Genomic DNA, 12,813 nt, shown 5'->3' on the forward strand with positions numbered 1-12,813 from the left:
TCGGATGGGCTCGGGCGGGGGGCATCCCGTTGAGCAAGGAAACCATTCCAGCCGTAAAAGAACAAGAAGCCGTAAGGAACGAAATCAAACACGGATTGTTTATTTGCTATTTTGGAAGGAAAGCGAATGGTGGTGGGTGGATGCGTGTGACAGAATGATTCTTAACATTCCGCCACCTCTCCCGGGTGGATTGGGGCGAGCGCCATCGCTTTCGGTATGTGTTTGTTCGTATTTGCTGTGCTTGTATGCTCGTTCCGTGTTGAGCCGTGTAGGTAACGTTCTTATCGAAGAAAGAATCAATTTAAAGAACGTTAAACAAACAAACTTTCTACGGTGGCCGATTCGATGAGGTCGAACAGCAGATCAAAAGGGCACTACCGCTACGGTTCGGTGCGCTCCGTGTGAGCATACATCAATCGTATGCAGATGTGCAAGCTGTCCGTGATTAGGATTTATTCTGAACTGCGACTAAACAGGACTGGGCGCTATTGCTGAATGTGGTAAGGGATCTATAATCGTGATTTTATTCCACCTTACATCTAATTTAACCGCTTCACTTTTAGAAAAGCTTACTATATAAAAGGGTTTGAAGAAGACTGCAACTATAAATAGCTCTTTAAACGTGTACGCATACTTTTTCTAATTAGTTTAACTGGTGTTCTATGATTTTAACTTCTTCTCTCAATTCTATATACTAAAATTTGTAGTAGAAATAACACATATATAAATGTTACGCTCTTGTCGATGAAAATTACAACAAACAACACTACTGGTGGCAGGGTTCCTGGCAAACTTTTAACAAATTAGCTAGCGACTTTCCTATTCTAACAAAAACTAGACATGATTGTTAGCTAATAACGATTTATAAAACACATACACTTTGTACAAACAAACACTGTGAACAGTTGAACAGTTTACATAGGTTCACCTTTGCCTAGGGTTTGTGGACGTTTTACACCCATCTCCTAGGCCACTCCGAAGGCTAGTCCAGCACTTTGATGCACTTTTGACGTAGCAGTATCTGCAAAGGGGGGGTACGTGTTCGATTAGAATTTTATGCTTTAACATTGGTCGGTAAACATTAAACGATTTTTTTCTTTTGGTGTCATATTTTTTTAAAATGATTGTGATAAGAATGGCCAAAAAGAACAAGCATAAAATACCAACTAAATTGACTGCCGTTCGTACAATCGTTCTCGCGTTTGCATTTTAGAAAGGAAATGTCCAACCAAAGATGTAACTTACTGCAATGCATACATTCTAAATAGGAGCGTCTAATGGCGATAAAAGTCATTTGAAAGGCAATGCTTTTGGGTGAAAACAAGATGGGAAATAGTTCAAACAGTACCGGGACATAGTTTTGATGCGGCACAACACGATCGACAGTTTGTCACTTTAGTGGCATTTTATTGCAATGGAATGATGTGGTGTTGGAAATGGAGAAAATGCTTAACCGGGTTCGGTTACACATGTAGGGCAATACTCACATTCAGGGTGTGTAGTTGTGTGAAATTGTTCTTTCAAATGAGCAGATTCAAATCGTTTTGCTGCGTATTACATGTTTTTTGTTTTGCTGGGTGTGGGTTTATGCGTATGTTTGTGAGATGTATGTATGCTTTTGTTTTCAAAGGGGCTTTTCTTTATGCACGATTTTCTAATGCTTTTCGCCGCTCTTTCCCGCGTGAGACGGTTTGGCGTATATTGGTTGTATGAATTGGACCACGTCGACCTGAGGTTTGCAATGGAATGGAACGGTAACGGAGGAATGTTTTAATCATCATGTGGCGGACAGTGAGATTGATCAGGGCACAAGCAACACTAAACACTACTTTTGTGGAAATATGAAGGAAGAACACACGTTACACACATTACGGTACGCTCCGTATGTTTCGAATGCATTGTGTAATGGAAAACCACCCATTGGACCACTGCCTATGCACAACAACAAATCCAATCATTTATTCACCGAGCGTCAAATTGTTACAAATGTTTCTAAACCCCTTGAGGATTGTTTTTATTTATTTTGATGTTTGTTTTTTTTCGTGAGTGATTTTCTAATTGCTAACACAATTTATCATTGTTTGCATTGCACAATTCATTCGAAACCCGTGAACGCGGAACACGAAACCGTGAAAATACAATTTACTGTGGGTTACAGCTTCAGAACAGAACGAAATGTTGTAAATGTTGACGCAAAACATATTCACATTAAAAAAAAAAAAAAAAACAAATTTCCAAAACAAAACCACCAACAAATCAAAATATGTGTGCGAACATGTTAACTGATTGGTAAAAATGGAACAAAATGCTTCAGTTCAGAATTGTTCGCCGAAAAATGAATTAAACCATGCCTAATTTTGTAACCTAATAAACTGTTTTAAAATTATTTTGCTAAATTAAGTTAAACCATCCCTAATTACTGCAGAATCCGTTTTGTTTTTTTTGTTCTAATGTTAAGTTATCAAACTTATGAAGGAACTATTCGTGTATTCTTTTACGTATGGATGCTTTGTCTCTCTTGCACTATTTATCGACTAACGCTAACAAATTCTAAACTTGTGCAAAACAGTGTTGCTATTATGATATTAATATGTTTATGTGTTATAATTAAATCGCTCATTATCGGTCATTACTCTGGCATGTAACATATGGTCATTAATCGCGTAAGCCGATTAATAATCAAATCCCTACTATTTTGAAGGTTCCCGGCCGGATCTGGTTCGATCCAACCGATGATCGGTCGGTTAAGACAGTCAAGCATAAACTCAAAACGATTGGATCGCTATGATTAGAATGGGCTATTTTCCCAATTGAAGGTGAAACCTCGATTGCCAATAAACAATCATAAATGCATTTTTAATCAGTTTTGTCCCTTTTCCACAAATTGCCAACATTCGTACTAATCTCTATGATATATGACATCCTGCTTCATTGGCCATTCCAACATTCTGCCATCCACCGGCATAAAGTGTTCAGCTTCGCAGCAAAAACTTGGTCCAGTGCTCGGCTTCCCGGTTGCTATATGCCACACTGTACCTCTGCCGCTGCTTCTTGGGCGGACCCTTTGATTTGCGGGTGTGTTTGTTTGTTTTTTTTTTGTGTGTTTAATACAACCGATGAAGTAGTGGCAGAAGTAGTAGTTAGCGTAATTAGTTGCGGAAAGAAGAAACAAGCAGGTAAAGTAGCGATAGGAACGTAAGCAAACGGGGCTAACACATGCAGTTAATGGCGTATGAGCAGCATGCAGAAACTAGGCAGCGTAATGTCGAATGGAGACCATGAAGCAATCTGTAGGTATGTGTGAGCAAATGGCGTGAAGAGTATTTTATTCACATTACATGTTCTACTATGGTCTAAATGTCTATAGGCACTACTGGCATCTACTGGCACTACTTGTACACGTACTCGTATGGCAGTCAAACATATCTATCATGGCGTGGCAGTTTCATGTTCTGTTTCAAATTGATACACTCTTATCGCTACGTACTAATTATACTATACCACTTAGTTGCGATGGGAAGATACGAGATGGGAGAACGGAAGATTGAATTCTGGAAGGAATTCCTTTATCCGTTTTGCGGTTCTTTGATAACGCTAATACTAACTGCGGATGTTTGAAGGCGGAAACATGTTTCAAATCTAATCGCTGTACGGGTGTACTACTTGATGTTTTTTGGGAACCGTATGAAGGAGAGCATGAAAGACTTGTTAGCGCAATGGCAGCTAGTACACGATACTACAGTACGCGCAGAGCTAAAGGCTTGAGGCTAGAGTTTGAGATGCTTAAAATTGGATATAACGTTCATACAGTTACATACTTTAAAGGCCTGCCCGGAGAACCAGTCGTATCATCTCCATATCTTACACGTGTTGTCCTTCGATGCGGTAATGATGGCATCGCCCGAGTAGTTGAACGAGCAGGAAAACACCTCCCCATCGTGCCCGGACAGCGTTTGGGTGCAGGTACCGGTGCCCGAGTTCCAGATGCGGGCCGTCTTGTCTGCCGATGCGGTCAGCAACAACCCTCCCGGTGGGCTGAACGTCACCTTGGACACCTCATCCGTATGGCCCGCCATAATGGTGACCAGCTCGAAGTTACCGGTAACGTCCCACACTTTGGCGGTACAATCCGCACTACCGGTGGCCAACCGGGTACCGGTACAGTTGAACGCAACATCAAGCACCTCGTCCTTATGGGTGGCCGTTGCCTGCGCATCGTCCAGACGTCTAAGATCCCAGATCTTGGCCGTCCGATCAAGAGAACTGGTCGCAATTCGGTTGCACTGGAAGTTCCACACAGCGTTACTCAGTTCCGCCTCATGGCCTCGGATAACGATCGCATGCCTTCGGAGGATAAGTGTTAAGGTTAAAGAGAGACTAACTGGGCGAAACAAATACCGGGTCTTACTCCTTCGCTCGCATATCCCACACGGTGGCAGTTTCGTCGAACGAGGCCGTTAGCAGCAGCGTTCCTTCCTTGTTGAACCGTGCGGATATAACTTCGGCCGAGTGATCCGCAAACAGATGTATCTCCTGGCCTGTTTCGGAGTGGAACACGCGGGCCGTATTGTCCATGCTGCACGTCGCGACCAACTCGCACTGATGTGGATTAAACTCGGCACCTACGATTTCGGCCGTATGTCCCCAAAGTGTGTTGATACAGTTGCCCGAGACGGGATTCCATATCTTGGCAGTTTTGTCAAACGATCCCGTCAGTATCCGGTCACTGGTGTGGAAGAGAGGACGTGTGTAAGTCTTACCGATGTGTGATCGAGGCGAAGACATACCATCTGGGATAGTTGTACGCTACAGAGAAGACAACATTTTCGTGCCCTTTAAGAACCTTTTGCTCGTCACCGCTCTCCACGTTCCATATGCGACAGGTGCGGTCGTAAGAACCGGTAATACATCTACGGATGAGAACAATTGACCCATTTTCAGACCATAGCCAGCATCGACAGTAATAAGGGTACCCACTTCTTTCCGGACTTGTCGAAGCACACGTTCGTCAGTGGTAGAATGTGCGTTTGTAGCGTTTTGAATAGATAAAACTTTGTCTTCACTGGTTCCTTCAGCTTCTTCTGAAGCTTTTCCAATATTTCCGTAACCTGGGGGAATACTTCTTGCGTAATAAGTGGTTCGGTGGATGCAATTTGCTTCGTTAGCACTTGGAGATCACAGCTGAAAGTCACGCAAAGGGGTGGGGACTGCGAATGAAACGGTGCCCTGCGGTGGTTTACCATCGCATCAATACATTACCTTGGAGTAAGATCGAACAAATCTATCATTTTCGTTCCTTCGATACCTTTCTTCTGGTAGTTCAGAGCAATTCCTGGGGACGTTAAGGAGGAACGTTAAGTATGGTTTGGTGCTCGGTGCACACTCACTCTCACCTGGTGGATAGTAACGAAGGTAAATCTTTATTAATCGCATTGAGAAACGGAACACTGTACGCTGACTGACACCAAACGACACTCGGATAACGAGCCCTTGCCAAAGAGCGATAGTGAAACAAGGGTATTTAAAAAGCACGACGACGTATCGTGTAACAGAAAAATAACATCCGAACCGAGCGAGAACTGTAACTGAACTGAAAATTTATCGCTCGCTCGTTGGATCGATACGGCGAAGGATATCGATGCAGACCGTCCGCACCCAAGGCAACCCGTATGGTCGTTTTGACGGAACCGTTCTGTAACACGTGTTTATTCGTTGTTGCTAGGGGCCGTTGAATTGTTAACTGGTTGCGAAACACTTGTTGCCGCTCGGGAACGGGAACTGCATCGGAATGGGTTACGGTGAGGTGTGGTATGGAGAAAGGAGGAGGAATGTGTCGCAATTCGTTATTTTTGAGAAGCTAGAATATCATTAAACAGTATATTAACCCGAAAAACCTTGTTTTAATAGGCTGATATCAGTTGAAAGACAGCGTCTACGATTTGGAAGCGTGGCCTGATGGTAGCGACGCCGGTCTTCACATGAACGGACCGGACCAAAATCCCATCCAGACCAATCGTCCGTACGCAGGACTGACTGACAGGAGTGAAATCCAGAAATAGCAGGCCTTGAACCTTTTGAGGTTGTTGTTGCCGATAAAAGAAGGCTGGAAGCAGCTCTTAAACAATTTCAAAGCTTAAATATGCATTTATTATTAATTAAGGCAAAGTATTGTAATAGTTCTACGGTCAAGGAAAAGTAACAATAGTTCGGTTCAGTTGAAGCGTACGTAGGCGTTGCTTGTAGAACCGCTAAACAGCATTTTTTAAATAACTGACTAGAATTTATTTGATTTTCAATTATTTTATTTTATTGTGGAACTTTTAAAAGTAGAAGAAGAAAACAAAATCGAGTGAGCGTAAGCCATCGTAAAATACCTTAAAAAGAAGGGCCTACTACTAGCTGAATTCAAACGCGCCTAGCAAGCGTTACCTTGCTGTTGCGACGGTGTTTTGAAGCTGTGTGATTTTAACCACGTGTTGTGTGTTTTGTTTAACACCGTTCGGAAGGCGTTAAAAAAACCTCCAATTCCATATCGTGCGCCTGGCTGTTCCGGGTGAGTTGGATTAGACGCATCATTCAGCAAAAAGGGTCGTTTTCTGATGTGTGGTGAACGATTTGATCGAAAAGTTACTCTTTTGTTCGGGTGGTCGCTTAAGACAAAATATGACGAATGGTATTAAAGGTCCGATAAGAAAATGTTTCTTTATGTTATTTAATGTTATAAAATTGTGTTGCTAATGCACTACCCTTTACTTTCGTATCGTTTTAGCTCAGTAACTGTTCCAACCATCCTCCTGCTGGACCGGCACTCAAATTGTTTCGCACCATCAGGGATCTGTGCTGTTTGGACACCACCGGTAGAGGGCAGCACGTAACCGCTGCAATGGCGCACACTCGAGTAACATGGGGATTTTCGACAGAAAGCTATTTGTAAGAGGGCTTATCTGCCGAAAGCCAATTTTATTTATTTTTCCATCACGTCACGTAGATTTATTGTTCGAGGCGTTCGCGAGTTGCAACGCAACACAATCCCCCTTTTTATGCGTCCCCTACCTGATGACGGTGTTGGTGATGTTGATGATGGCAGGTCCAGTCGACAGTCGTCCCTTCCGTTGGTCCTTTGATCCGTGGTCCGGGGCAAGGCATTATGACATCATTTCATTGTACGATGCGCTCGAATTGTTGTTGGGATACTGTTGAAGACGGAGGAGTATCAATGGGAGGGGGAATGCAATGTTTGATAGCTTCCGTGGGAGCGGCAACAAATGGAACGGACGGCCGGATGGATGGATGGAATGATCGACACCCACGACCAAACACTACCGCCGGAATGAGAAAAACCGTTTATGATGCTGGTGCTCTTGACGGAGCCCGTGATACTTTTCCCGCGTCCCGTCGCGCTACGGACGATGGTGATAATTATTCTTTTGGACCACCTGCCCGTGTTCCTGCTTTTTTGTTTTCTTAAACAGGGCATATTGCAATGTATGCGCCAAACGGTGCACGGACATTTGAAACCGAACGCATTCGGTGTGCTTTTTTCCAAATTGTCGATGGCGGTCATATGTGGGTGTCCACTCGAAAGAATGCTGGTTAGGTGTTGTTTTGTGTGTCATCTCACACGCCTAGAGCCAACGAGGCTTTCCACACGGTACCACAAATCTGCACCCAAATGCCCGGCTAATTTTGTGCTCAAGAATATTTCGTTTTATTCAAATTCATGCACTTCATTGTTGCCTTCTACGGTGGCCAAACTCTTGATTGTTTTGTTGTTTTATGTCCCGTGCGGGAACAAGCTTCCGCGGAAGCTTCAAAGTTTTGGTCGCGACCAAACCAGCACCGAGCAGTGGTAGATTTGTTAATTTTATTTAAATTTCATTAGACTTTGCACACAAATAAAATGAGATCATTCAGTCGGGTTTGAATGCTGCCCCTCGGAGGGAGGTTGAAGATTTATGTTAGGCAGTTTTAGTAGATAGGAAAAGTGTCATAGTTTAATATTATTACGAAAACATCGTTTATATGATTGTTGAAATTAAAGTATACAAAATTATAACGCCGTAAATACTTAAAATGGTTGAACAATTTTTTAAGAGATGTTTTGTACACTTTATTAAAAAACCTCCAACAAATGTATTGAAGTAATTCGGGGTAACAATTCACAAATAATAAACTTAGTAAAAATATTAACCAGTGCACACCCTCTAGGTCACCAAACAATTCAGTCTGCTGGCGCACGAAGCGAAGTTTCACTTGATTTAGTTGTACGCCGGTGGCATAATTGTGCAGCGGGTAAGGAAAATCCCCACACCATCCGACAATCCACTTTCCAATTTGTCAGTAGAAAAATATCATCTCACTTCAGTCGACAGCATTAGCAGCTGGCTGACACGGATTTGCTGACAAGGCTTCGAGGGCTTCTGCGAGAAGGATGCTGCTAGTTCGCTGCCCACCGTAGCTTAATTCCAACCCTCGAGCAAGCAGACACGGAAAACCCCTTTTTGCATTCCAAATTGACACAAAAAGGTGAAGGGAATGTGTTCCTCCCAGCAGAACGGGTTGCGCTCATTAGTGAAAAAATCAAAACATGTCTGCAGAAAACGCAATTCCCGTGAATGGAGCGCGAGCAGAACAGTTTAGGAAACAAATCCAGCAGCAACTTTTCCGCGAAATCCGTTGCCCCGAGCTCGGTGATGGTTTGTGGATGAAAATATATTTGCATACATGCAGCGTTATAGTGAAAGCATTTTGTTTTTTGGTGAGTAGCCGATGTTTGTTACTCACATCTACAGTCCGCTATGGAAGCTTCTGATCAAGCTTTACTTTATTTGCATTTAGTTTCCATCATGCCAACCCGACCCAAGCATATTGTAGTAGGTAAAGAGAACCTTAACAAAAAATAATAATAAATTCACCGTCACCAGCTGGATGGTGACATTGTTTTTACGCTCACCGATGGAAAGGATCTGATTTGAATAAGTAAGCGACGTGATGAAAAATAATGTGAACTGCGGGGGCGTACTGGTCGCAGCATGTACTAAGTTGGCACATACAAAGTATATTCATGTTGTGTTAGTATCACACTATCCAAAGGGGAAAAAATATAAACTAACTCTAACACCGATGCCAATGGGAAAAAGTGCACTGATGCATCTCTCGCGCACATTTTACTGGTGCAACCGCCAGTGGAGAAAGTTTACCGACGTCATGGGTCACAAAATGGGAGATGTTTGAGCAGCATTGCAAAAGGGTATGCCGTGCGCCGTGTGGTTGGTTTGTTTGTTAATTTGCTGTTAAAATGGCAATATGTTTACGAAGCAATGAGAACATTCTAAATTCATTCTTTGGTGTATAAGTGGATAGCTGCTGCGAGGAACAGCTAATTGTGCGATGTTTGAGCCTAAATGTATGCAATATGCTGTTCGAGTATCTTTACGGGGGATTAGCGATTAGGCAAGCTATGGCTACATGGACCGCAAACCCAAGCGTTGTGTCAAAATTATTTTTGGGTTTGGATTATTATTGAGCGCAAACATTAAGCGCAAATTTTCCTAAAAAAAATTATATCTTTACAAATCGTCATAGCGGAGAAGGTATGTGCCCATAATTATGTGTTATACTCGTTTTTCAAAATTATTTTCAGACTCTGTATTGGGTACTCTGGACTAGCCGTATTGTTTATATTTAACAGACGTACGTGAAGTACTAAAATGATTGGCAGAGAGTGATGCTTCTGATGATTAAGTTTTGAAACTCAAGTTCACAAATATTCTACCGGTGTCAGCTTCACACATTGGTATCAAAAAGTCATACAAATCCGCTTTTGAACGTGGACGATAAATTGCATAACAAGGGAACATATTTTTTTGTACAAATAGTAACACATCATCGATCCTTCCATAAAGTTTGAGAAAACGAAATGATATAATATAGCTTTTGTCCCACGAATTGCATACATTTAGGTGCCGGAAAAGATGCTTCCAAAGTAATACGCGATTGGGAAAGTATGCTGATTGGAGCTCACTAATTCTTCTTACGTCTTAGCTCCCGTACCATTTTTCGCCATTTGTTCACGACAAAAGCTTACGACAGGCTGAACGCGAATGGTCTGTTTCTGCTGGTTCCGTACGCTGATTGGCTTATTTGCATCACTGATGCAAACTCGCAATCAACATCACACCCGGGTGCTGGCCAGTTTGTGTGTCTAACTTAATTGTCAATTTCAACTGCAGCTCTAGCTTCGAACGCCGTGTTTCTTTCTAATGAAGGTGAGCCACCATTTTCATCGGTACGTCGCAACTTTCAATGCTCTAATGCTGCGGGTCGTCTGGATCGAGCGGTCAACGATTGCGCGGTCAAAGAAATGCTCTTTCTGCGTGTCTTGGATACCAGCACTGGATTCGGTCAGCACGCGTGGAGATCAGCGATGATACAGTTGCGTTCTGTGCCCGGTGCTAAAAGGATACTTTAATCCTGGTGCTAGCGAAGTGGGATAACATTTCCACACCGTCCGGATGAACCCGTGTTTGTTCGATGGGTGGAGTGGTTTATCGATGGCGCGAATTTCGAAACCGTGTCAACCGTCCGGGGATGATAATGGCGAAAGTCAATCAATTAAACCACCGAACCGTGATTCCGATAAGCGACATAATAATAAACATTTTCCGCGTTTTCTCCTTTCCTTCGGCATTTGGCACTGTTATGCGTCAAGACAAACCGAGATATTCAACCGGGGTCAGCGAGCATGCGACGGCCAATGCACCGAATGGCCGTGCGTCACCGCAAGTCAGCACATTTCGGGGTCGCGAAACGAAAGCCGAGAAAATGTGGCCCGCGATAATCCGTAATTGGTTTTGCGATTGGAAACGTACCCGCCGGGGCTGTTGGCTCTAGCAGAGCTAGAGCGAATCCGGTCGTCTGGCATGAGCGCCAGTTTGAGGTTTTCGGGAATGGCCGTTCGTTTGATTTGCGGTCACCTGGCCGGCCGGCAGTCGGTACCGGGACGAATGGCTTCCTGAATGTGCTAGCTTCGCGATCAAATGACATCCTATCCGCGGTAAATCAACATTTGCCGTCATAGCGGACGAAGGTGATGATAATGACGATGTGTCCGATGACGGATGATGAGTGATCGTGGAGGTAGGTGGTACGAGGGTTGTTGGGTCGGGTAACGGGATCCGTTTCGCTTCAAATGATAATGGTGAAGTTAAAAGAAGCTTGTGCTTTCGGGAGGATTGAAGTGTTATTCGAGTTCTCATCTTAAGTGCTAGTCTGCATCAGGGAAGCTTATAATAGTAGTGTATGTATAACGTATTTCCTTTTTTGAAGTTTCGTATTTGTGGCTTTTCTTTATTATAACATTCTGTTTTTTTTATTCACAAAATATTATTGTGATAAAAGTTTTTCAGTTCGTTCTTATGTATATAATAACAAAAATACCGACGGGAGCTTAAGAATGCAATAATAATCGCGCTACTTGCTCAAATGTGAGCATTTTGGAACGTCTGCTCCATTAGCCTCCTCAAGAGCTCACTATAAATTTGTCAGATCAGATAATCACCCTAAATGTATGCAATTTTTTGTTGTGATCAATTCTGGAGGTTGGCATAGAATTCGGAGAAATTTTACCAATAGGGAAAGAGTCCACAGCAAAATGATTGCATACTTTCAGGCTTTTCTGGGCAGTTTTGTGTGAAAGTTGCCGAATTAAATTTTCTCAACTCGCCAACCGCTTAGAAATTTAGACCATTTTAGAAGCGAGTACTAACAAATTTAGCACAATGGTTGAAAGGTAAATTTTTTTTTCATTAACTGTCATTTTGCACACATGTTCTAAAGTATTCATGTACTTCTTATACATAATGATTCATATTTTTCTTCGGTTTCGTTCATTCATATTCCAGTTCGTTCCCATTATTTATTCTTTGAAATTTTAATCACTACACGCATTGAAATACTTCGTTATATAATTCAATTATTGAAAATTGGAATTAACGTACAAACAACAATACAACAACCTACAATATGCTTTTCATATTCACGCTAAATGCTAAGCGCATTTCCCGAAAAACTCCACTCCGCTCCACCTCAGATCTCCACCGTACACTTGCATGATATACCCTGTGAACAATTAATACACAAAAACAGTCTACACATTAGAAAATCTATCACCAACCACCACCACGGATGGGCCCGGAATGTTCGCGATGCGGGTCAATCCTAAAATTCCAGCCAACATTAACAAAAACATGGCTGCCATTCGCATATTGGGTGATGGCGATGGCAAAATGAAACAATATTTGCACATCCCGGCACACTAGATGCCGGTGTGGATGGAACATTATTTGTGGTGTTGCAACCACGGAAACAAAATCCGGTACAGCGACGGTGCTTTATTGGAAGCGAAGAAGAGGACGTCGTTTTTTTAAACGAGATTAGAATTGACCGTCGGCGGGCGGGATTTATTCAACTAAAAACACTATGATATGTTTTAGTGATTGTTTTAAAATTTCCTACTGGGATCGGTGTTGGAACAGAGCGCTGTGGTGCATCATATTGTTTTGTGTGAATAAAACCAACATAAACACAATGGATGGATAACAGGTAGCGTTGGTGTTGGTTTAGTGAGGTTAGGTAGAGCATATGAAGGTTGTTGTTGTTGTAGTTTTGATATTATTGTAAGTGAATGGTTAGTTTGTACATATAATCAATCATGTTCCGTAGAAAGTTATTGTTTTTAAACTTGTTTTAATCACTTTTTATAAATTATATCGAAATACTAAATTACCAGCCCAGCTGACGATGGCGCGGTCG

At 42.5% G+C, this 12,813-nt stretch overlaps 1 protein-coding gene across 1 annotated transcript; it reads right to left on the reverse strand.

The window, feature by feature from the left end:
• Nucleotides 1-3,848: 3,848 nt before the first annotated feature.
• LOC128714811 (dynein assembly factor with WDR repeat domains 1) lies at nt 3,849-5,433 on the reverse strand. Its single transcript, XM_053809691.1, has 6 exons — nt 5,394-5,433; nt 5,260-5,332; nt 4,978-5,181; nt 4,788-4,910; nt 4,409-4,726; nt 3,849-4,344 (listed from the first exon to the last, which is right to left on the reverse strand). Exons 1-6 carry the CDS (start codon nt 5,431-5,433, stop codon nt 3,849-3,851), a joined length of 1,254 nt encoding a protein of 417 aa, XP_053665666.1.
• Between the last annotated feature and the right edge of the window lie 7,380 nt (nt 5,434-12,813).

This window comes from Anopheles marshallii, chromosome 3 (genome assembly GCF_943734725.1).
Source record: "Anopheles marshallii chromosome 3, idAnoMarsDA_429_01, whole genome shotgun sequence".
Taxonomy (NCBI): Eukaryota; Metazoa; Arthropoda; class Insecta; order Diptera; family Culicidae; genus Anopheles; species Anopheles marshallii.

Excerpts from the sequence above, each read along its gene's own strand:
- LOC128714811 (XM_053809691.1), bottom strand. The coding sequence starts at position 5,433 with ATGCGATTAATAAAGATTTACCTTCGTTACTATCCACCAG. Across the intron at positions 4,727-4,787 it reads GCGTACAACTATCCCAGATG|TGACCGGATACTGACGGGAT; the intron begins GTATGTCTTCGC and ends CTTCCACACCAG. Across the intron at positions 4,345-4,408 it reads TGGGATATGCGAGCGAAGGA|GCATGCGATCGTTATCCGAG; the intron begins GTAAGACCCGGT and ends TATCCTCCGAAG.